Source organism: Nicotiana tabacum, chromosome 11, assembly GCF_000715075.1.
Source record: "Nicotiana tabacum cultivar K326 chromosome 11, ASM71507v2, whole genome shotgun sequence".
Lineage (NCBI taxonomy): Eukaryota > Viridiplantae > Streptophyta > Magnoliopsida > Solanales > Solanaceae > Nicotiana > Nicotiana tabacum.
Genome location: NC_134090.1, coordinates 65,205,624 through 65,230,762, shown reverse-complemented (window position 1 = coordinate 65,230,762; position 25,139 = coordinate 65,205,624). Strand labels below are relative to the sequence as shown.

General features: G+C 34.5%; 1 protein-coding gene and 1 long non-coding RNA gene across 2 annotated transcripts; both read right to left on the bottom strand.

Annotated features, from left to right (window-relative positions):
- Window positions 1-1,215: 1,215 nt before the first annotated feature.
- LOC107783531 (ammonium transporter 1 member 2-like) lies at window positions 1,216-4,106 on the bottom strand. The gene is made up of 2 exons (XM_016604510.2): window positions 3,603-4,106; window positions 1,216-2,672 (listed from the first exon to the last, which is right to left on the bottom strand). Exons 1-2 carry the CDS (start codon window positions 4,036-4,038, stop codon window positions 1,570-1,572), a joined length of 1,539 nt encoding a protein of 512 aa, XP_016459996.1. The 5' UTR covers window positions 4,039-4,106; the 3' UTR covers window positions 1,216-1,569.
- Window positions 4,107-17,304: 13,198 nt separating this feature from the next.
- On the bottom strand, window positions 17,305-24,252 carry LOC107827459 (uncharacterized). The gene is made up of 3 exons (XR_012696572.1): window positions 23,472-24,252; window positions 17,937-18,679; window positions 17,305-17,853 (listed from the first exon to the last, which is right to left on the bottom strand). It is a non-coding gene; the product is annotated as an uncharacterized LOC107827459 (long non-coding RNA).
- Window positions 24,253-25,139: the final 887 nt, after the last annotated feature.

Sequence of the window (25,139 nt, the reverse complement as noted above, 5' to 3'; positions counted from 1 at the left end):
AACATTGTTGCTAAGTTCTTAAGGAAATGTTTTCGGCCAAAATTTTCTTTGCCTAGCAACGTGATTGCTTCGTGCTTTTCATACGATTTGTTCCATATTTTTTCGCAATTAACGTATATTAGAGGATTATCGAGAGAATCGACTCAGGTATGTTAAAGCTATCCCTTTTTTTTTTTGGCATGATCTATACGACACAAACGAAATGAGCAAATGCACAAATTCCATAAATGACTCTATTCGTAGAAGTATTAGAGATATCTATATTCTTGAATTTTCATGTGTTATAATATTTTATCATCTGTTCATGGGTCTCAGAAAAATACGAAAGTTGAGAGTACTTTATGACATTACTCAAAGGCAAAATGGTCTTATGACATTCCAAAAGATTTTATTAACTTTATATCCTTCATGTCTGTATGTAGTTATTTATGTATCTTACATACTCGGTACATTATTCGTACTGACGTCCCTTTTGCTTGGGGACACTGCGTTTCATTTCCGCAGGTTCCAATAGACAGGTCGAGAGCCCTCTAAGTAGGCTACCAGCTCAGCGAAAGATGTTGGTGCGCTCCATTTGCTTCGGAGTTGCTTGATTGGTTAGTATGATTTAGACGTGTATTATTTGGTATGGCGGGACTCTGTTCCGAACTTTATAAAAATTATGTATTCTTAGAGGCTTGTAGACAGATGTCACGTATGTAAAAGATTGTATGGCCTTGTCGGCTCATGTTCAGTACACGAGTGGCTATTTTGGTCTTATAGGCCCGTACTTCATAAGTCTGAGTTTGTATTCCCTCATACTTTACTCCAATTCATTTACCTATGATAGAATGATATGAAAGATACATTACGTTGGTACTCGGTTGAGTAAGGTACCGGGTGTCCGTCGCGGCTCATCGATTTGGGAGGTGACAATTTTGTACTCTCTTTTTATTATAGTGGATTGCTCATCTCCGTCGTGGACGTAGGTCAGTTGACCGAACCACGTTAAATGTTTGTGTCTCTTTGGTAGATTTCTCTTTTGTTGTCTGATTTATCGTCCTTAAAGATTTGTTTTACTAGCTTCTGCATGACACCTGACATTTTTCGGTGCTAACAAGTAACTTATATAAAGAACACGTGCTTATTGCTTAACATGTCTCATTTTGCAAAAAAATAGCAATGGACAAGATGAAAGATCGAATACGATAAATGAACATCACAAGTGGCTAAAAATTTAACCAGCTAATAATCTACGTATTTATTAACAATTTATAGAACAATACAGACCAATCTCCACAAACAAACAAGAAGACACCCTACAAGAAAGTGAAGCTCAAATAAGTACAAGCCTTTTGTCAAAAACAAAGACAAAAAATTACGAACCTCAAAGACTAAATACATCCAATTATTGGGTATTTTTGTCATTATATTAATGTCTATTACAGGAAAGCCTTGTCTTTACAGAGACCCAAATAGTATCCCGCTATTAAAAGTCACTAAGATTTTGAGATTTGACCTTTCCTTACTTATGGGATACCCAATCTATGCAATTTTATGGCTAAATTTGCAAATATTTTTCATTTTTGGTTACACAACCACAGATCTAGAGTTGTGATTATCAGGTGTAGGAGTATTAGTTGGTTCAATTCTTGTCATCTTGAATCCAGGCATAGAAGAACCTTCATCTTCATCATGGTATAAGTATGCAAAACCTCCATGTCTTGTTAAATCCATTCCTGCTTCTTCATCTTCTCGACATATTCTCAATAACTTGAATTTATGTAACAAATAAAACAATGGCCCCATTGTCACACTCACCCATCCAATTATCACAAGTATTTGTATAATTTGCGCGCCTAATAACTTTCCCCCACCTCCCATAAATAATCCATATGGTCTGTCAGGAAATCCAGGATATACTTCGTTAACATATGCTTTTTTCGCGAATAATCCTGTGAATATTATGCCCCACGAACCACAACCGCCATGTAATTGTGCAGCTTCTAGTGGATCATCATATTTTAATTTCACAGCCAATTTATTGAAACCAATTAAAACCCAAGCTGCTACAAATCCACAAACAATAGCAGCCCATGGCTCAACAACTGCACAACCTGAAGTAATTGCTGCAAATCCCCCTAATAATCCATTACACACATCAATTACATTCCAATGTCCTACTAAAAGTCTCTTGCTAAATAATGTTGTGAGTGCAGCTGTGCAACCGGCCAATGTCGTCGTGACAGCTGTCCTTCCAATTGCACTCCATTGACCATAATAAACACCCTTTGGACTATCATAACTTTTGAGTATGGTTAAAAATGAACCGGGGTTAAATCCATACCAACCAAACCAAAGCAAGAAAGTACCCAATACTACTAGTGATGCACTATGACCTCTTAATGCAACAGACCGGCCGGTCCGGTCGAACCGGCCGATTCTTGGTCCTTCAATAAAAGCTCCCCATAGACCGGCAATGCCTCCTACCATATGAACTACACCTGAACCGGCAAAATCAATGACTCCCGAACCGAATAATAAGTTTCCATCGGTTTTTGATGCACTGGCCCAACCGTCACCGGACCAGAACCAATGTGAAACAATAGGGTACACAAAACCGGTCAAAAAGGAAGAGTAAATGAGGTAAGCCACAAATTGTGTCCTTTCAGCTATGGACCCACTGGTGATACCTATAAAATAAAAAATAAAAAGCTTAGGTCAGAGAGAGAACAAGTGGACAGAAAAAAGATATAACTGAAGACAAGTAAATAATTGAGTAATATATTTGTGACGGCTAAATTTGGGAAATATTAAAAATTGAATCGTAAGACTTTTCTTTGTAAATGTTTTGTTCTTTAGTGTTTGCTTTGAAATGTTTCTTGTATACTCAAATTAATGCATGCGAATAAGTCCAATGGGTGAAAAAAAAGGAATAATTCCAAGGCTCTAAAGCAACTACGTCATTCCTATTTGCATGGACTTCATTAGCTTGTCTAACTTCTGATGATCGTGTACATGTAATTTATATAAAAAGTTATTTGCACTTAATATTTATATCAACGTAAATTCTATACATATACTCCGTATTCATCAGAGGTAAGAGATATGTATTCTCATTTTAATTTTTAACTGTTGCGATTAAATTGATTGGTTTGGTGTTAACATGCACCGGAAGTGGACAAGGATTTACCTGTGATCTGATTTCTCATTTTATTAAGTCTCCCTTTTTACTTTTATTTTTATTCGAGAAAATTAACAGAACGGAAAAGGAGAAAAAGAATACAGGCATTTGAATATGATTGTTATGTTTGTCTTTTGAATTTGGACAATCTTCGATCAGTATAAAATAAGGCCAAAAAAGAACGATTAAGATGAGACTTTAAAGGTTAAAAAAGTATAAGTGGATAGAAATATGTAAAATCCTACGAAGGAAAATGTCTCTTTGATGATAAGTTGACCAATAAATAAAAGTTTTCATAGAATGCATCAAGTAATTTTGTTGAATATTGGCTGTTAGTTTTTAATGAAACATTTAATAATCTTGACCAATAAATTTAACATCTAGCACTTAATAGCCAAAGAGACTTTTTTTCCTCAAGCTAATACGAAAATTAATATACCTGCAGCAGCTATGGCGAAAGCCCATTGATAAAGAAAGTAGCTGTAGTCAAAAGATGGTGAAGGAAACTCTTTCAACCCAAAGAAATGTTTTCCAATGAAACCATTGGAAGGAGTTCCAAAGGCAAAGGCAAAACCAAAAAGATAATAAGACAAGCCACCAGCTGCAGCATCCAGCACGTTCGTAAGCATTATATTCATGGTGTTTTTTGCGCGGACAGAGCCCGCGCACAACATGGCAAAGCCAAGCTGCATGGCGAAGACAAGGTAAGCAGAGAAGAGGAGGTACGTGTTGTCCACTGCGTAGGTGGTGTTTGTGAGGTATTCCGAGACCGCTGTGAAGCGGCCGCAAATGAACTCTGCGGCCGCTGTGGCATTGGCTGAGCCGCCAAGGTGTGGGAGAAGATCGGCGGCTGAGCAAGTCACGGCGGAGGCCATGATGTGAAGAATTAAATGGAGAGAGTGACGAAGGAAGGAGGGAGGAGTTTGCAAGTGAGGCAAATTACATGTGGGATGTGGTTTATATAGACGGAAATGGGTTTTAAAAATGTATTTAAAAGTTTTTATTAGTTAATTATTTATTTAGGATTTATTAAATTTTGTTTGTTTGTTTTTTGGAGCCTATATATTAGTTCCATGGGCTACACACTACCCACGAAACTTTAAAGTCACGTTGCTGCAATTTATTTCATTTTTTGTTGGGAAAAATAGACTATCTATTTTTTTTTTAGCGCGTACATGAGTAGTAATATATTACATAGGTATATTGTGTACGTTTGTAGAATTTTTTTTTCTCTAAATTTATGTCGAAGATAGGAGGATCATCCAACTGACATTAATTGAGTTGTGTTATTTTGTGGCTTGAATTATCTTCTTGTATTTTGAGGAAACCTATAATCTCTATAGGTTTAGAAAAATTCATTTTCCTAATAGATTTAGAAAATGAAAAGCTATTGTCCTTGTCAAATTGGGAAACCTTTCTCCTATAAATGTATGACCTTTTGGGATCTATATATAGGGGTTGTACTTGGGGATTCTTGGGTTCTTGATTCTGGTGCTACTTTCCACATGTGTCCACACAAGAATTGCTTTGCAACTTACAAGTAAATGAGTGGGACTGTCTATATGGGAGATGATAATCCATTATCAGTAGAGGGGATTGGTAACATCAAATTGAGCATATTCGATGGAATTATCAGAAACATTGAGTGTTGGCATGTTCCTCAGATAAAAAGAAATTTGATTTCCCTTTCGACTTTGGATGATCAAGGGTATAAATTTCACTCCGAGAATGGAATACCTAAAGTGTGTAAAGGATCCATGGTACTCATGAAAGGTAAACTGCATTCTAAATTGTATCATCTTCAGGCTAGTGTAGTTGAAGAGGAAGCTGTTGTAGCTTCTGCGAAAAGTGATCTGAATCAGTCTCAGTTGTGGCACTTGCGACTTGGCCATATGAGTGATAATTGATTGTCTTTGTTGAGTAAGCAGAATTTGCTGAATGGGCATAAAAATCAAGTTTTGAATTTTGTGAGCATTGTGTGTTTGGTAAACAGACAAGAGTAAAGTTTAGCAAGAAAACCGAGCACAAGACCAGAGACAAGTTAGATTATATACACTCAGACTTGTGGGGTCCAAATAGAGTTCTCTCCAAGAGTGATGCCGGGTATTTTATGACTTTGATTGATGATTACTCAAGGATGGGGTAGGTATATTTTCTGAAAATAAAAGATGATGCATTTTCAACATTTGTTAAATGAAAGACGATGGTTGAAAGGCAGACGGAAAGAAAGTTAAGCATCGGAATACCACAACAAAATAGTATTGCAAAACGTATGAACAGAACTCTTTATGATAGGGCACGAAACATGCTTTCACACTCATGTGTTAGCAAGGATTTTTGGGTTGAAGAAATCAATATAGCTTGTTATTTGGTCAGCAGATCTCCATCCACAACTATTGAGTTCAAAGCTCCTTTTGAGTTATGGTTCGCCTACTAATTATTCAAATTTAAGGATATTTAGTTGTCATGCTTATGCTCATGTGAGTAATGGAAAACTTGAGCCGAGGGCAAAGAAGTGCATATTTTTAGGGTATGCAACTGGAGGAAAAAATTATAGATTATGGTGCACAGATCAAAAGACTCTAGGGCTAATTATCAGTAGGAATGTAGAATTCAATAAATCTGCCTCACTGGACAGTCATAGGGAGAATGCAATAGTAGAAACAGATCGTGGTGTCACTGACCGCATAGAGCTAGAAATTGAATCTCCACTTGCTCAGCCCAGTAGTTCTAAAGTAGAGGAAGTAGAGGAGGTGCAAAATATTAATCAGGATGATAATGTTGATGCACTTGTGCAACAACAACCATATAGCATTGCAACAGGTAGAGATAAGAGAGTGATCAACCAACTACAAAGGTTGCAAACGTAGTTGATGGGAACCTTCTTGGATATACAAATATTGTGGGATTTGCTTTGGCAGTTGCAGAAACCGTTGATGCGTTTGAGTGTTATAGCTATCAAAAGCTATTCCGGGTACAGAACCAAATCGATGAATTAGTGCTATGGCTGAAGAGATTGAGTCTCTTAACAAGTTTAGGCATTGCCTAAGCTTGGTTGATGTGTGCGGCAATAGGTAGAGCCCTTGCAAGGGCTGAAGGCAAGGTAGAGAGACGTTGTTCCCGTTAATGAAGAGAATTCAAGCCAAGGGGAAGATTTGTTATTTTGTGACTTGAATTATTTCCTTGTAGTTTTAGGAAACTCATAATCCCTATAGGTTTAAGAAAACTCATTGTCTTAATAGGTTTGGGAAAGGAAAAGTTATTGTCCTTGTCAAATTGGGAAACCTTTGTCTTATAGGTTTGAGACCTTTTGGGATCTATATATAGGGGTCGTAGTTGGAGATTCTATAGATTGTACTGTGCTTTTCTTCTCATTCATAGTGGAAAACTCTCTCTGCTTCTGCACCGAGGATTAGGCTTAGCCGAACCTCGTTAAATTCTTGTCTTTATTTTTCTTCTTTATTTGCTTTGTAAATTATGTGCTAGTTAACCCACGATCTTCCGCAACAAAGTGAAATGATAGTGAGCAAGAGTTTGATCTAAAAATACAATATAACTGTTCCCTTTAATATGAGGCTAGTTAAAATCGGGGGCGATGTCCACAAATAGCCACTATCAGCACCTGTCTTTATTTTAAAGCCAGTGTTTTAAATGTCTTTAGTTTTTAGCCACTGGTTTAATAAACTTATACCTGACTGGACGAAAACACCCTTCTGCTATAACTTATACCTGTCTTTATAAAGAGCATTAATATGGCGTTGGTAGAAATCAACCCTCTGAGCATCATTGACACCTTTTGCAACTTCATTAATATCAGACTCACCCATTCCTGATGACAATGTCAAACGAGTTTCAAATTAGGATGAAAATCAGAGACGATATTCAGTAAACACTAAAGTCATGATTTAATATATATATATATATATATATATATAACTAAAAGTTAAGGACTGCATGTCCTTAACTTTTGAACGTATTATTCAAACTTAAGGACTGTCTTTCCATAACTTTTTAACCTGCAAATCAAACTTAAGGACTCTTGTCCTTAACTTTTGAACTTGAAACTCAAAGTTAAGGACAGACAGTCCTTAAGTTTTGAACTTGAAACAATAACTTAAGGACTGCTTGTCCTTAAGTTTTGAACTTAAAACTATAAGTTAAGGACTGCATGTCCTTAACTTTTGAACCTGAAACTCAAAGTTAAGGACAGAAAGTCCTTAAGTTTTGAACTTGAAACAATAACTTAAGGATTGCATGTCCTTAAGTTTTGAACTTGAAACTATAAGTTAAGGACTGTCCGTCCTTATCTTTTGAACATGCATGTCAAACTTAAGGACTCCTGTCCTTAACTTTTGTAAAGTTGAGGACAGAGAGTCCTTAAGTTTTGAACTTTGAACTCAAAGTTAAGGACTGTCGGTCCTTAACTTTTGAACGTGTAATTCAAAGTTAAGAATTTTGAACTTGAAACTATAAGTTAAGGACGGCATGTCCTTAAATTTTGAATCTGCATGTCAAACTTAAGGACTCATGTCCTTAACTTTTAATCTTTGAACTCAAAAGAAACAAAAACAAGGTAAGAAGAAAGAAATTTTGAAAATTCATACATCTGCTCAAAAATTTGAACATACAGAATTTAGCAAATAAGTATTGAGGATGATGTCATTCATAAATACTTTTGTTAGTGTTAGTACAATGTAAGGCTTACTTACCCAGTGACATCCTATACTATATACCTAGTGACTGAAGCAACAAAGCCAAAGAAAAGCTCAACTACTACGCTATATATTAATAGGGAAACCGAAATCCAGAAAATTCTTTTGAACTTTGACCACGAGCTAATTTGGCTGCAACTTCATCATTATGATAATTCTCTGTCTTTGCATATTATTGATGAAATTTGGACGATTTTGGAGGGCTTTTCACATTTACCATTACTGCGCTTGATATATACTTCACCTTCATCGCTTCTTTCTTTTTACAAAAGGTTTTGGGAATATAACCATTGAAGAAAAGGTAAAACTATCTTTTTCCTATTAGTAGTGGCTATTTTTGCTTAGCATTATAATTAGTGGATAAAAATTAAAGACCCCCTTAATTAGTGGCTACTACACGCCATTTTTACTAAAATCGGTCTTATGGAAAATGCATCCATATCGTTAAAGCACAATTTATAATGTTAACCATCACTAAAGCTTTATTTTTTGGGGCCATAAAAAAATAAACTTAGAGGGCCCCAAAATCACTCTTTTTATATAGATGTAATTAATACACATAATTTAAATAATTATTACATTATTACTTATTATTAATTACAAGTAAATCTTTTCAATTAGTTGCTACCAACTTGTTATCAATCATTAATCACATAATTCTAAATTTATATTGTTATTTTATGAATTAATTTGAGGTATACCGATGAAAGTGGCTGGCAATTAAAATCAGTGTTTTTTTCCTCGTCTTCATCCCTTGCATCGATTTTATTTACTTTGAAAGGCAATATATGTATTAGTGAGTTGAATGCCAGCTAAAAAGAAGCACCTCAAAATTAAAATTAGTACAATCTTACTTACGAGCTACGATCAACAATGTCACAACAAAAAAATGATGGATTATCACATCCACCGAAAAGAAATTTAAATGAAATAAAAAATAATACTTAACAATATTTCATCTCAAAAGTTCAAAAAATAAACGTCAAATAAATACATATAAGAATCTTATCATACAATTTAAAAGGTCTCTTTCTCTTATTAAGATTTTGTTTTAGATTAACTATTAATTTTAACCACCCCTATTAACAAGCCATGTATGTAATGTCATTTGTAAGACAATTAGGTTAAACCGAAACGAAAAAAAAAAAATGAAGTTAAGATTTTTGAAGATCTAAACCGCTTACTTATATAAAATAAAATATTACGAAGAAAATAGTGTAAAATGTTTAAAAATATCCGAAAATGGATAGCATATGAGGGTATTGTTTAATCACCATTATCACTGTAATCTAAGTATAATACTCACAGTACTAATAATGTCCTGATAAGCTTTTGTCATCAACGTTTGGGCTAACACTATTCGGTGATTTACCAAAACTGACTTACAAAGCTAAAAGAAATTAAAGAGTAGGTAATTAGGTTTATTATTTGAAGAAATTTAGTATAGCAGTTCGTACTGGTCATCAATTTCCGGAATAACTTTATAGTTGTACTTTGAAGTAACCTTAATGGATTAGTTGTACTTTGGGGAGTTGTTTATATGATAGGAAAATGCAATTGGCATGATAGGTCCTCAAACTAATTTTAGAATGCCGTATCATATCTATGACACTTTAGTCCTCCCAGTTAGATTTTTTTTTTTTTTTTTTTAGATATTCGATATGCGAATTTGAATTTGTGTCGGAAAAGCCCACGAAAGAGGTTAAATTAGGTAAAAATGGCGTGTGGTAGCCACTAAGTAAGGTGGTCTTTATTTTTTATCCACTAATTCTAATGCCGAGCAAAAATTGTCACTACTCTATTAAAATTATTTTGAAAAGACAGTTTTACCCTTTCTTCAATTCTTATATTCCAAAACCCTTGTTTTATTCGTTCAGACCTTCAGAGGGAAAATTTGAGAGCGAAAATTTTAGAGGCAAGTTTCGCATGCTCCTCAGTATCTGTATCGTCCTCGCATGCAAACCGGTTGCACTTAATCTTTCTCCTTCCGTTATATTCTCTGTCATCTTCTCTGCATTGAACGATTGAACTGGTATTTATTTATTTTTTGCTTTTATGCATTTTCATTTTTGTATATGTTTAATCGCGATCAATGTTGTGTCAAGTATATGTGAAATTTCAAAAATAATGATTATAAGTTGATTCAATGTCGAATAAGTAGCGGATTTTTGTGAGGAAGTTATTTAGAAATTTTTGGTATTGAAATGTGTTTGTGGTTCAATCAATATATTTGATTATGTAAGGACATTTCACAAAAATAGTCGTACGAATTCATAAGCTAACTGTGTTTATGAATTTTTAGTTAACTGTGTTCATAAAAGTTAAGGACCAGGTGTCATTAACTTTTGAACTTGGAACTCAAAGTTAATGATTCAGTGTCTTTAACTTTTGAACTTCAAACTTGAAGTTCAGAACCAAGTGTCCTTAACTTTGGAACTTGAAACTTGAAGTTCAGGACCAAGTGTCCTTAACTTTTCAACTTGAAACTATAAGTTAAGGACCGCCTGTTCTTAACTTTTAACTTGTAACTCTAAGTTAAGGACCAAGTGTCCTTAACTTTGGAACTTGAAACTTGAAGTTCAGGACCAAGTGTCCTTAACTTTTCAACTTGAAACTATAAGTTAAGGACTGCCTGCTCTTAACTTTTTAACTTGTAACTCTAAGTTAAGGACCAAGTGTCCTTAACTTTTGAACTTGTAAGTCAAAGTTCAGGACTAAGTTTCCTTAACTTTTGAACTTGGAATTCAAATTTAAGGACCAAGTGTCATTTACTTTTGAACTTGAAACTTGAAGTTCAGGACCAAGTGTCCTTAACTTTTCAACTTGAAGCTATAAGTTAAGGACTACTTGTCCTTACTTTAACTTGAAACTTGAAGTTAAAGACCAAGTATCCTTAACTTTTGAACTTGAAAGTTGAAGTTCAGGACCTATTGTCCTTAACTTTTGAACTTGAAACTTTAAGTTAAGGACTTCATGTCCTTAACTTTTTAACTTGACTTGAAGTTCAGGACCAAGTGCCCCGAACTTTTCAACTTGTAACTATAAGTCCTAATCTTTTATGATCTTTTTCCTTCTTTGTAGTGTGCTAATGGAAGGAGATCGTGTGTTCGACTTTGATGTTTGGCGTAATTTAATGAGCTATTGGAAAAGAGATTTACACTATAAGGAAAACAATCAAAAGTTTTTGTCGAACAAGCAGTGGAAGAAGTTGAGGGATGGTATTTTCACAAACTTTTTCCGATTACAAAGTATGAAGTTCTGTGGTAAACTTATTCACTGTGTATTGCTTTCAGAAATTGTAGATAATGACCCTGATTCAATGACATTTAAGGTTTTTGACCATGAAATTAAGTTTACACGTGAAGCATTTCATATAATTACTGGTTTGAAGTGTTATTCTTCACTGGACATCAAAGCTTTGCATGAAAAAGAGAATAGGCTTTCGAAAGTCAATTTCCCCGGAAAAGATAAAGTTGAGTTGGGTGATTTGTTTAATTTTATTACTAGTCACCCAATTGGTACAGCTGCATCATTTGTAGGCAGCGATGATGATGCTGTGAAGTTGGCAACAATTTATTTTGTTGAATCTGTTTTGATCGGGAAGCGGAAGAATTGGAATGTGTCCGAGGAGATAATGAAAATTGTAGGTGATGATGAACTCTGCTCTTCTTTCAACTAGGGCTCTCTTTGTTATGAAACGTTATTAAAATCATTGAAGAGTTGTTTGAAGCCCAATGAGAATGAGAAAGAGAAAGACAAAGATAAAGACAAGGATAACTACACTATACTTGGCTTTCCTTTGGCTTTTTGTGTTTGGATTATGGAAGTATTGCCTATTTTCTGGGAAAAATAATTTGTGAACTTCCGAGAATGTGGTTTTCCTCGAATGTTATGTTATTCGGAAATGAAATCTCCACAATATGATTCTCTGTGTAAAAAATACTTCAATAATGAAAATGTAAGTTAATCTAATTACTTGCTATTTTTTTTGTTTATTTGTTTTAGTTCTGAAAATTTATTTATTTTTGTTATCTAATAGTTGTATAATTTGATCGAGGTGACACCATTTATTCCTATTGAAGAAGATACAGAGTCTGTTAGTGTGCATGAGCCAATTTTTCAATATCAAAGCTCAATGCCTTCTTCCACACAATTTGATGAAGCCATGCTTAAGGAAATTGTTAAAGTAGGTTTTCTGCCTTTGAATAACATTAATTTTTTATTTGATTGTTTTTTTCTTAAGAGACTTTTTTGTTTTTATGGTTTTTGATTCACAGATTATCAGAAAAGTTTAAAAGGGATCTGCATGCTGAAGTTACTAGAATAAATAAGAAAATATCTGTATCAGAAAAAAAGATTCAAAATGATATCAAGGTAATATCATTAATTTCAGTTAGTCTAAGTTCAGGACCTTGTGTCCTTAACTTTTGAACTTGTAACTCAAAGTTAAGGACTGCCTGTCCTAAACTTTTTTACTTGTAAGTCTAAGTTCAGGACCATATGTCCTGAACTTTTGAACTTGAAACTTGAAGTTCAGGACCATGGTCCTTAACTTTTGAACTTGGAATTCAAAGTTAAGGACTGCATGTCCTTAACTTTTGAACTTGAAACTTGAAGTTAAGGACTTATTGTCCTTAACTTTTGATCTTGTAACTATAAGTTAAAGACTGTCTGTCCTTAACTTTTGAACTTGAAACTTGAAGTTTAGGACCAAGTGTCCTTAACTGTTGAACTTGTAAGTCTAAGTTCAGGACCATCCGTGATGGTCCTGAACTTTTGAACTTGAAACTTGAAGTCCAGGACCAAGTGTCCTTAACTTTTCAATTTGAAACTTGAAGTTCAGGACCTATTGTCCTTAACTTTTTAACTTGTAATTCAAAGTTAAGGACTGCATGTCCTTAACTTTTGAACTTGAAACTTGAAGTTTAGGACTAAGTGTCTTTAAATTTTGAACTTGTTACTCTAAGTTAATGACTGCCTGTCCTTAACTTTTTTACTTGTAATTTGAAGTTTAGGACTACCTGTCCTTAACTTTCTAACTTAGTTTCTTTCATAAGATTTAAATAAAAGTCTAGGATCAAAGATTGATACTTTGTTGAAGATTTTTGTAAAACCTGATGAAAGGAACATTGAGAGAGAATCTAGTGTTCCAATTACTAAAGATGGAGTTGATGATCATTGTGATGGTACAGAACCTACTATTACGGATGGTGATGAATGTGATAATACGGATGCACATGTAGAAGTTCAAGATGAAAGAGATTATAGAGATGCACATCTAGATGATGAAACTGATATTGGCACTAAAATTGGGAAAGGTTAGATATAGATTTTGAATTTTTTGCCATTGAAATTTATATTCAATAGCGTAATACATATAAACTTTTTTGTGATTACAAATATATGTAGAATCTGTTGATGGAGTGGAAGTTCAAGATGTAGTAGAATGTCAAGACCAGGAAAATCCAAAAGAGATAGGAGTAACAAAATTTTTTTTTAATGTGGAGTGCAGTCTCAGGATTTAGAAAGTCCATTGGGAACAAGTATCAGTGAGATTGTATGCAAATGTTAGAAGGAACATATGATATGTCTACACCTCTCTCATATAAAGAGAAATTTGGAGTTTAAAATTATGCCAATCAAGGTTAGATGAAATTTTCATGATATGTTAAATGTTAGTTTTAGTGAACTATTAGAATGGGTATTAATTGTAAATGTTACAAAATCTTTTGAAGCTGCAAGGGAAGAAGATGGAGTGGAGTATCAAGAGAAAAGTGGAGTACAATCTCAAGACTTAGAAAATACCCAAGGAACAAGCATAAGTGAGATTGTTTCCAAATGCATAGATGGAATATGTGATCTCTCTACACCTCGCTCTCTTACCGACAATATTGGAAGCCAAGAAAATGCTAGTGAAGATAATAATTTAACTGTGATGATCTTGACAGTTGCAAACGGTTAGACAGTATTTTTTTAATTTTATACATGTTTGTTTTAATCAAAGATTAGTAATAATTACTAATTGTGTTAGCTCTTGTAAATATTTTGCAGAATCTTGTGAACTTGCAATTGAAGAACATGGAGAACAGTTGCAAGATAAAGAAAATGTGCAGTTGGACGATAAAGAAATGCAACCAATATATCAGCTCAATTGTCTATTGAAAAAAATACAAGAAGGCAGTGTGAACAAGACATGTATTGATTGTGTCCTAAATATTATATTCATAATTGAAAATGCCAGTACATTTCAAAAATAATGTTCTTAGTTTTTGTCTCTTCATTTGACGACTTGCAACAAACTAATATATATATATATATATATATATATATATACTAATATATATATATATATATAGTGTTGTCTGCAGAGCAAAACAAAGATGAAGATCTTAACCAATATACTAGGAAAAAGGAAGAGAGATAGTATTGGTGATGATGGTCCATAATTTTCTATTCTGATGATGGTCCATAATTTTCTATTCTTACTCCTACTCCTACAAGTACACAAATGAGCATTGATGAGGGTTTGTCTATAGAGGTTGAAGGAAATGTTGAAGAAGATCTTGGTCAAGGTAACAGAAATAAGAAGCTTAGTTGGCAGTTGAAATCTCCTTTTGAACAGGAAAGAAAAACAGGAACATCGATGGCACACAATGGAAATACTCCGAAGAAAATGGGCTTGATAAAATCAAAATATACTCATACATGTATTTTTCATTATGCCAAAGATAATGCAAAATTATTGAAGAAATTCATTGTGTGGTTGGGCAAGGAGAAAAAGAAAGGTCGCAAAAAAAACGTAAGTCCCTAAATATATTTCATTATTTATTAGTTACTTAAATTCGTGTCCTTAACTTGTAATTTTAAATTTAGGACTAAGTATATTGATATTAAAATTCCTAAAGTTAATTGTCCTTAACTTTTGAATTTGGAAATTAAAGTTAAGGACCAAGTGTCCTTAACTTTTCAACTTGGAATTCAAAGTTGAGAACCAAGTGTCCTAAACTTTTGAACTTGTAAGTCAAAGTTCATGACCATGTGTCCTTAACTTTTGAACTTATAAGTCTAAGTTCAGGACTAAGTGTCCTCAACTTTTGAAGTTGAAAGTCTAAGTTCAGGACCATGTGTGAACTTGAAACTTGAAGTTCAGGACCAAGTGTCCTTAACTTTTCAACTTAAAACTTGAAGTTCAGGACCAAGTGTCCTCAACTTTTGAAGTTGGAACTATAAGTTAAGGACTGCCTGTCCTTAAATTTTTTACTTATTAGTCTAAGTTAAGGACAAAGTGTCCTGAACTTTTGAACTTGTATGTCTAAGTTCAGGACCATGTGTCCTTAACTTTTGAACTTGAAACTGAAACTTCAGGACCAAATGTCCTTAACTTTTGAACTTGAAACTCAAACTTCAGGACCAAGTGTCCTTAACTTTTGAACTTGAAACTCAAACTTCAAGACCAAGTATCCTTAACTTTTCAACTTGAAAGTCTAAGTTCAGGACTAACTTCTAACTTTGATATTTTCAAAATTTTAGGGGACAAACTGATACATATGATGATGATAATGGTGTGAGAAATAATCCATACAAATTGTATTATCAAAAATTAGTAGCAAAATGTTCTTCCTTGAGCTTTCAGATAGTAGCTTTATATTTGATGATAAGGTTTGATAATTCACAAGGCATTTATTTTTTTATTCTTAATTTATCATTTTTTAATTATTTTATGACTGATGGATTTGTTTTACTTTTTGCCTTTTTATGAAGCATATTGACATTGCCCTATATTTTCTGAGAAAGAAGGAATGCTACCACCCTCGCGACCATCCTTTTCTTCGCACAACTACAGATATACTTTTTGATAACTATATGGTGCTTGTGTATAAGGATTTCAATGAAGATGTTGCAGATGAGTTTTGGTGTGGTGATAATCAATTGTTTCTGACACCATATGTGTGGGGTGACAGTCGTAGATGTGGAATTGCTTGGACAGAGGTTGACAAAATCTTTTTTCCATGTCGGCTTCCTTCAGAAGATGATAATGCTGTGACACATTTTCTTTTGGGGGTATTGGACTTGAATGAGAAAAATAATGATGTGTACGATTCCATATATAGTGAGCCATATGAGGCAGGAATGAATCACATTGAACTGTATGCACGCATGATCCCCCACTTGCGAAAGTTCTCACAGTTTGAGAAATATCACAAGTATTTTGGAAATGCATTCAACAAATTTGATATTCAATGACAAAGATCACCACACCAAACTGGATCGTACGTGTTGTTATTTGTTATATAGTTTATATGTACTTTAGATTTATTGTTTAATTGACTCCATATCTTACATTTTTCTTAGGACTGATTGTGGTGCATTCCTAGTCAATATGTGGAGTTGTTGATGATGGGAAAGGATGTGGAGAAATTCCAACCTGAAGACATAAAAGACTTTAGAAAAGAACTTGCAGCAAATCTTTGGGCACATAGAGAGTGGAAAAGAAATTCTGGTTATGATACACCGCCAGAAAATATTGGCGACGACTATGATAGTGAAAATGAAACTTGTTGTCCGAAGGAGCTGTAGTTTAGTTGTAAAAAAAGTTAGTTGTGGTTGATTTTTTGTATAAAATTGCTATAAAGAATCCATATGAATTCTATAATATCTTGTAAATTCCTCAAAAGGCACTTTTATTTTGTTTGCATAGCATAATTTTTTGTCACAGCTATGCAAAATTACAATTTTAGAAGAAATACGAAGGCATCATGTTATTAATTTCTTTCTTTCTGTCAAGTATTGATTTGTCCATTGAGCTTGTTAGTATTAGTTCAGGACCAAGTGTAATTGAACTTAAAATTCAAAGTAAAGGACCAAGTGTCCTTAACTTTTGAACTTATAAGTCAAAGTTCAGGAGCATGTGTCCTTAACTTTTGAACTTGAAACTGAAACTTCAGGACCAAGTGTCCTTAACTTTTGAACTTGAAAGTCTAAGTTCAGGACCATGTGTCCTCAACTTTTGAAATTGAATCCTTAACTTTTGAACTTGGAACTCAAACTTCAGGACCAAGTGTCCTTATTTTTTGTACTTGGAACTGTAAGTTAAGGACCAAGTGTCCTTAACTTTTCAACTTGTAATTCAAAGTTAAGGACTGCCTGTCCTTAACTTTTGAACTTGAAACTCAAAGTTAAGGATTGTCTGTCTTTAACTTTAGAACTTGTAAGTCAAAGTTAAGGACAGACAGTCCTTAACTTTTGAACTTTGAACTCAAAGTTAAGGACTGCCTATCCTTAAATTTTGAACCTGTAAGTCAAACATAAGGACTTCCTGTCCTTAACTTTTGAACCTGTAAATCAAACTTAAGGACTGTCTATCCTTAACTTTTGAACTTTGAACTCAAAATAAACAAAAAGAATGTAAGAAGATAGAAATTTTGAAAATTCAGACATATGCTCAAATAAGAATAATCTAAATGAATCCGATTTATAGCAAAAACTTAAAAGAATCGATAAACATAAGTGAATATATCTACTAGTCTCTATGCTTTCTTGGAAATGGATGGACTGCCGGAGAATCTATACAAGCTGTTCTATTATGACTAATTCTTCTGCAACGACCACATTTGAATGTTAATTTTGATGACTCGGTAGCTGGAATATGCCTTCTCTTCTGCCTTCTACCTGGTGGCACTTTGAAATCTGGAGGTTTAACAATTTGTGACTTAACACTCTCTGGTACAATCCAAGAATCAGTATGTCCTACAAGATGTATTTGTCTTTAAATATTTTCAGCCAAGATTCCTTTAAGTACCAGTGCAAGCAAAAGTTGGACTTCTTGATGTTTCTCTTCTCGATAGCTACAATTGCATGTATGCATGGTAATTCATCAAATTGAAACTGAAAACAATCACATGTTCTTTTGTTTAAGTCCACCAAGAAAGTTATTCCTTCCTCTTCAACTCTAGAATGTCATGAATCAACAGAGAAGACCTTTAATGTTGAAAAATTATAAGTTAGTAAATTATGTTAAATTATATTAAAATAATAACCTAAACATAGAACATAATACTTACATTCAAAGTAAATGCTAAATCTATCTTTTTCTTCAATTCCTCCTCTACCCAACAAGAAACATCATAAAAAGTTCCTTCTGCTTTAGTTCTTCTTTCATAAAACCAACGTTATAGCTTCACTTAAATGAAATCCATCATTCTTAATATAGGCAGCTCCCTTGCTTCTAATAGGACAGAATTCATTGACTCAACTATGCTTGTTGTGAGCATGTCATATCTTCGTCGTGAACTACAAGAATGTGCCCACCCTTCCGGTGGTTCTTCCATCAAATAGGCATAAGTCTTCTTATCTACTTTTGCTATATCTGACATGTAAAGATCAAATTCTTTGTGCATGTATACTTTTGCAGCAGTTTGTAAAAGTTTTATGACCTCACTTTTCACTTTCCTTCGCAGGTTCTACTCCAAATGATAGATACAAATCCCATGGTGGCTTTCAGGATATACCTTTGCGATGGCATATGCAATAGATTGATGCATGTCTGATAAAAAAAATTAAATTCTCACGACTTCCAATTGCATTGTGAATCTCACTAAATTACCACTCATAGGAATTGTTATTTTTAGATTCTGCTACTTCAAAGGCGAGTGGAAAAATTTGGTTATTTGCATTCTTTGAAACTGAAATCATTAAAACGCCACGAAATTTTGACTTCAAAAAAGTTTCATCAACAGCAATCACTGGTCTACAATGATTCCAACCAAATATTGATGATCCATATGCATAAAATATATAAAGAAACCTGAAAATACAGTATAAAACAAGGTTAACAGAAGCTAAGGATAGACAATCCTTAACTTAGACTAACAAGGTCAAAAGTTAAGGACATATAGTCCTGAACTTCAGGTTACAAGGCCGAAAGTTAAGGACAAGTAGTCCTGAAGTTAGACTAACAAAGTCAAAAGTTAAGGACATGCAGTCCTTAACTTAGAGTTACAAGTTATAAAGTTAAGGACATACAGTCCTTAACTTTGAGTTCAAAGTTCAAAAGTTAAGGACATGGAGTTCTTAACTTAGACTAACAAGGTCAAAAGTTAAGGTCACCATGTCCTTAATTTTATAACTTGCAATTCTAAGTTAAGGACCAAGTGTCCTTAACTTTTTGAGTGCACACATGAAAGTTAAGAACAACACGTCCTTAACTTTTCAACTAGTCAAAGACAGCATGTCCTAAAGATTATAAAACAGACTAATAATTTTTTTTGATTGTTTACTTGTTGTTGTCGTCGTCTATCTTTATGTTAGTATATGTTCCTGAATTTTTACATCTCATCATATACAAGTATGAAGACAATAATTCATAATTCTCTTCAGGAGTTCCTCTTATTAAAGCAGAAGCACATTGAATAGCACGCCATGCCTTATGATACCAATGTCTAGTCCATGCAATTTTTGCATTTCTGCTATGACAAAAGCTGGTGTACCTTCAAACCTTGGGTCTCGAAGATTGTCAATAATGTAACCACTAATCAACTTTGAAGTTGCATGCCTTTGATTAGCTTTCATAGTGTTAACAGAGCAGTCATGATTTTTCTCAATCTTTACTATCTTGAACAGTGTTGAATCTTTAATTCTGAAAGCACGCACACACCACCCACACCTACCATCATTGCATTTCAACGAATATCTTGTTAAGCTTGATCTAACAACTTTGAATTCAAAATGTTCTTTAATTGCTATATTTGAAAAACAGTTAATTATACTCTTCTTTTTATCAAATATTGATCCCACTTTTATTTCATCCAACGAAGCATTTTCTCTTAATATCGTGGTTGGGGATTCTTTTTTTTTTTTTTCAAATTTGACCTTCGTCTAGTTAGTTGAGTAGAGGTTTTTTCAACAACTTCTTCGATTACCGGTGCACTCTCTAAGACTTGAATACCCAAAGCTTGTTCGTTGTCAATCTCTATAATGCTTTGTCCTTCTACTTGAATAGAATCAAATGTTTGAAGCACCTCTTCAGTTATTGGTTGAGCTTCAACCATATCTATTTCCATTATCTGTTGGAATTTGTTTTGATTGTCATGTTGAGTTTCTCTATTGACATGTTCAAAGGTGCTGGTTGATCCAAAAATTCTTTCCGAAATATCAATAATGAAACAACAGCCTTTGAAGAGTGAATGACTTTTTAGTAACACTATACATGTGTGAAGATCTAAATATTTGGATACAAGAATTCCCTTGCTTGTTCCAAGGTTGATATCAAACCATATCATTGCTTAAATCTTGTCTCTATCCAATTCAATAACTTCAAAGATCTATTTAATGAAATCTTCAAATCGAATTGCCTCAGGTACTAGAACAAGCTTTGTTTGATGATCAAGATACTTATAGTCTTCAGTCCATCTACCATTAAAAGCAACTATAATGCATATTGTTTCCATCCTGCAATTCAAGAGAATGGGAAACATAGAACATATTTTATAGAGCAATCCTTGTATAATTAAAAACATGTACTGTAAGTTCAAGAAAAAGTGTCCTTAACTTTTGAACTTGGAATTTAAAGTTAAGGACCAAGTGTCCTTAACTTCAGGACCAAGTTTCCTTAAGTTATGAACTTGGAACAGTAAGTAAAGGATCAAGTGTCCTTAACTGTTGAACTTGTAAATAAAAGTTCAGGACCAAGTGTTCTTAACTTTTGAACTTGGAATTCAAAGTTAAGTACCAAGTGTCCTTAACTTTTGAACTTGGAATTCAAAGTTAAGGACCAAGTATCCTTAACTTTTTTGAACTTGAAACTTGAAGTTAAGGACTGCATGTCCTTAACTTTTTAACTTGTAACTCTAAGTTAAGGACCAAGTGTGATTAACTTTTGAACATGTAAGTCAAATTTCAGGACCAAGTGTCCTTAACTTTTCAACTTGAAACTCAAACTTCAGGACCAAATGTCCTTAACTTTTCAACTTGAAACTCTAATGTAACGACCCGACCGGTCGTTTTGAGCTCTAGCATGTCGTTCAGTAGTTTGAGGCCTTGAGTAGCTTCACTTCAGGTATTATGACCTGTACACATGGTCAGAATTGAATTTTGGGAAGTTCGGAGTTAATTTGGAAAGAAAATTCTCATTTCGGAAGCTCTAAGTTGAAAGAATTGACTAAGATTGGATTTTTGAGTAAACAACCTTGGAATCGAGATTCGAAGGTTCCAGAAGGTTCGTATGATGATTTCAAACTTGGGCATATTTCCGGATCGGGTTTTGGAAGACCCGGGAATGTTTCAGCACCTATTATGGAAGTTAGCATTTTTGGAAGAATTTCATAAGTTTGGGTTGAAGTGTCTTTCAGTGTTATCAATGTTTCTTTGGGATTCCGAGTCTGAGAATAGCTCCGTATGGTGATTCTGGTGTTGTTAGCGCGATCGGAAGTGAATTCGGGGGTCCGTGGGTCATTTTGGAGTCATTTGGCTAAAGATAGAAATTTGAAGGTTTTTGAGAAATTTGATCGGAAGTAGACTTTTTGATATCGGGGTCGGAATCTGATTCCGGAAGTTGGAGTAGGTCTGTAATGTTAAATATGACTTGTGCACAAAATTTGAGGTCAATCGGACGTGATTTGATAGGTTTCAACATCAAATGTAGAAGTTTGAAATTCTAAAGTTCATTAAGCTTGAATTGGAGGATGATTCATGATTTCAATGTTGTTTGATGTGATTTGAGGCCTCGAGCAGGTCCGTGTTAAGTTATGGGACTAGTTGGTAGGTTTGGTTGAGGTCCTAAGGGCCTCGGATGTGTTTCGGATGCTCAACGAGCATTTTTAGCATTGTGGGTGATTGCTGGTTTTCTGATGTTAGTGCAACAGATTTTTACTCTATGCGATCGCATGGAGAGGAGTGCGATCGCATAGTGCAAAATTTAGAGGCTGCTGTTTTGGCTTATGCGAACGCATGGAGAGAAGTGCGATCACATAGTACATTTTAGGGGTTGCTGGGTTTTTGGCTTATGCGATCGCGGGGGAAGAGTGTGCGATCGCATAGTGCATTTTGGAGGCCGCTGGGATTTGGCTTATGCAATCGCGGTTGGAGGAATGCGATCGCATAGAAGGGTCTCCTGGGCAGTGAAGTGTTTTAAAACGGGTTTTGGCTCATTTTTATCTCAAATCTTTCATGGGGGTCAATTTTTGGAGAGCTTCAAGTGGGGATTTTCGTCATCTATGTCACACCTCTTTTTTTACAAACTTCACTAAACCCTCTTAAATTAATAAAAAGATTTTTGTAAAGCTTGAAAGGGTTTTCAATTAGGATGTGACAAAATTTGTGTTCAAAAGGATTAACTCAGAGTCGCCACCTGACATTGATTTCGGTGTGTCAGGTCACCGTTTTTCTAAAAATATTTTTTTTTCCTTTTAAAACACTTGAGACTCTAAAACTAAGTCTGTACCAGAGAATCGGGTAAGGGGATTCATTTAACTCGGGGAGAAGGTGTTAGGCATTCCCCGAGTTCGGTGAAAGTCACGGTTGCGTACTCGATCTTGTTGGCTTTTAAAATATTCAAATTGAGGCAAAACACACAAAATGAAATAAACACACAAGAGGCTCGAGGTCGTCCCTACCTAATAAAAGAGAAATGAAAAATGAAAAATAAAATAAAAATACTACAAGTTCTACTTTCGGCCTCCAAATACAAATGCTTCGGGGCATACCCCGGATAACAATATCTACAAATTTCGCGAGGCTTTCCCCAGATAATAAACTAAAGGAACGACCTCTCGCCTCGAAAACTAATAAAGCGTCCTAATATTGCCTACCCAAGTAGTTGGCCTAAACATGCTACTAGCGGGCCAATTAAATAAAATAAAACAGGCGCAACAAGGATATTTCTTTCCGTTGTCTTTTAATATTTAAGCCCCGATCCCAAGTCAATTTTAAACCAACTACGCCACAACTGAGCTGCAAGATTCCTTAACGCTCTTTCAACTCAAATCAAAACCAACTTACTTTGCCATATTTATTCAACAAACTAAGTCAATAAGAGACAAATTAACTTATCTACAAGGGGACAAGAAATGGACTAAAGCACTAAAAGATTTAAAGAAATTTAACCAAATCATATTAGGATGCCATTCTATTGTATTTTCAATACCAAAAAAAGTTTAACTAATAAACATCAATTCTCCAAATAAATCTAATAAACATTAACAATTCATTCTTAACCCAAAGTTGGAAAATCCACTACTGATATATTGAAAGCTTAAGTTCTAGTTTTAAAAGGAAAGATGCAGAATACTAACACTAAATATTAATACTACTGATTTAAGTATGTGACTATAAAAGAAACTAATTATTCCCTTTAATGTGAAACCTCAAGCTTAGTTCAAATGAAGATTGCATCATAAATCAATGAACACCAAAATCAACACCATTTTCTACAAAAAAAAAGAAGTAATTACAACTAAGTGAAGCTAGGATTCCTAGCCCCAAATTGCAACGATACAAAACTGCTTCTATGGACATGTATCATGGAGAATTCATCATCATACGCAAATTAACATGGCAAAAAGAGAGATCAAACAAAATAAGAGAGGGAAGTTTAGAGGGACCTGTTGGAGTTCTTTTAATATATTAAAAACGGGCAAATACAGAAAGTTTGGCTCCACAGATTCAACTGAGAGGACAACGATGAGAGACGGGCAGAAATCGTGAATTCAAAATTGACATCTCGAACGGCAACCTCAGCTCTCAAAAAAACTTCTCTCAATCAAACTCCATAATTGGGAGCCAGAATCACGGAGAAAGAAGCTAAAGTGTTTGTGTTTTGTTTTTTTTTATTTTCGAAGATGGTCGTTGATGGAGTTCGTTTTGGAGTTAGCCGCTGAGAGGGGTCATCGAGTTCTATCGCTGATGTTCATAAGAAGAAGAAGGTTCCCCTAGGGTTTTGGTCTTGTGTCCATGAAAGAGAACGGCTCCTTCCCAAAAAATCGAGGTCTTAGGTTTGGGTGTTGTGAATATGGAAGATGAAGAAGCGGCTCGTTTGGTGTTTTTGAAGTCAAGGGTCTGTTAGGTTGGTCCTTGGTATTGGGGAAGAAACAGATCCTTTGTTTTTTAGTCTTGATGGGCGCTGAAGCTTGGGTGGTCGTCTGGTTTTTGTTCGTGTGTAGGGTGAAAGAAGAAGGGGTGGACGCTGGCTATGGAGTGATCAGGCACTAGGGTTTCCGATGAAGATAAGGCTAGGGTCTGTTGTTGTGTAGAAGAAGAGAGCTCAATCCTTAGGGTCTCGATTTTTTAGGTCTTGTGTTCAAGAAAAAGATGATCTCTCATGGGGTTGTTCTCATGGCTGCTCCCTCTCCATTTTTTTCTCTCAGGTGTAGGGTTCTTTTTGATGTGTTAAGAGTTACGGAAAAGTTAATTGGGCCAAGGAGATTGGGCTTGGAAATTTTACAAAATTGGGTCAAGAAAAGGTTATAAATTCAATTTAAATAACTACAAAATATAAAAACTCTTAATTGATTTTAATAAACTATTATATGTAAAATAAAACTAAAAATTAAAGTTGAAACTATTTTTTGGCATTTTCAAAGATTATATTAAAATAAAATAGGTTCAAAGTAATATATTTCTAAGGATATCTAATACGTGAATTGAATAGAGAAATATGGAACTATTTTTTGTATTTTCAATTTTGTGATAAAAATAATGTAAAAGAGTCAAAATTAGTTGAAGTAACTATATTAGACCTAAATTAAGTATTTAAATACTAAAATATGTAAAATCTTGGGGAGGGTCAAAAATCACATGTCTACAGCTGCCCCTCTTTGACTGGAAATATGAAGTATTTTTAGACAAAGAACGACTAGACAGGTTTTTTGACCCGATTCTTATTTAGAAAGACCAAAAACTAAGAGAAAGGAAGAGATGTGACCGAGCCCTGGTATTTGAGCTGCCTACATATCCTTGGCTATAAAGGAATCCGGCCACGTGTAGTTCAGAAGTGAGTGAGATGATGGAGTATACCAAGGTGGAGAGCCGATCGAGGTACCATTCCGTTGAGGTTCCGGTCCGCGGTCCTGTTATTACATAAAAATCAAAAAATAAAAAAGTCTAACTAAGCCTGTCACTATGAGTTACAAAATTCCTATCTATAAGTCTTCTGAAGCTTGAGCTTGAGTCTTGAATGGTTCTTCATGCAGACTTTAGATTTGAACCTTGATGCTCGTTAGCTGCAGGTGCTAGCTCGTTCTTCTTTAGCTTATTCGGATCAAGACTGGACA

Coding starts and splice junctions, on each gene's coding strand:
- LOC107783531 (XM_016604510.2), bottom strand. CDS start 4,038: ATGGCCTCCGCCGTGACTTGCTCAGCCGCCGATCTTCTCCCACACCTT. Junction 2,673..3,602: donor TTTCGCCATAGCTGCTGCAG/GTATATTAATTT, acceptor TTTATTTTATAG/GTATCACCAGTGGGTCCATA.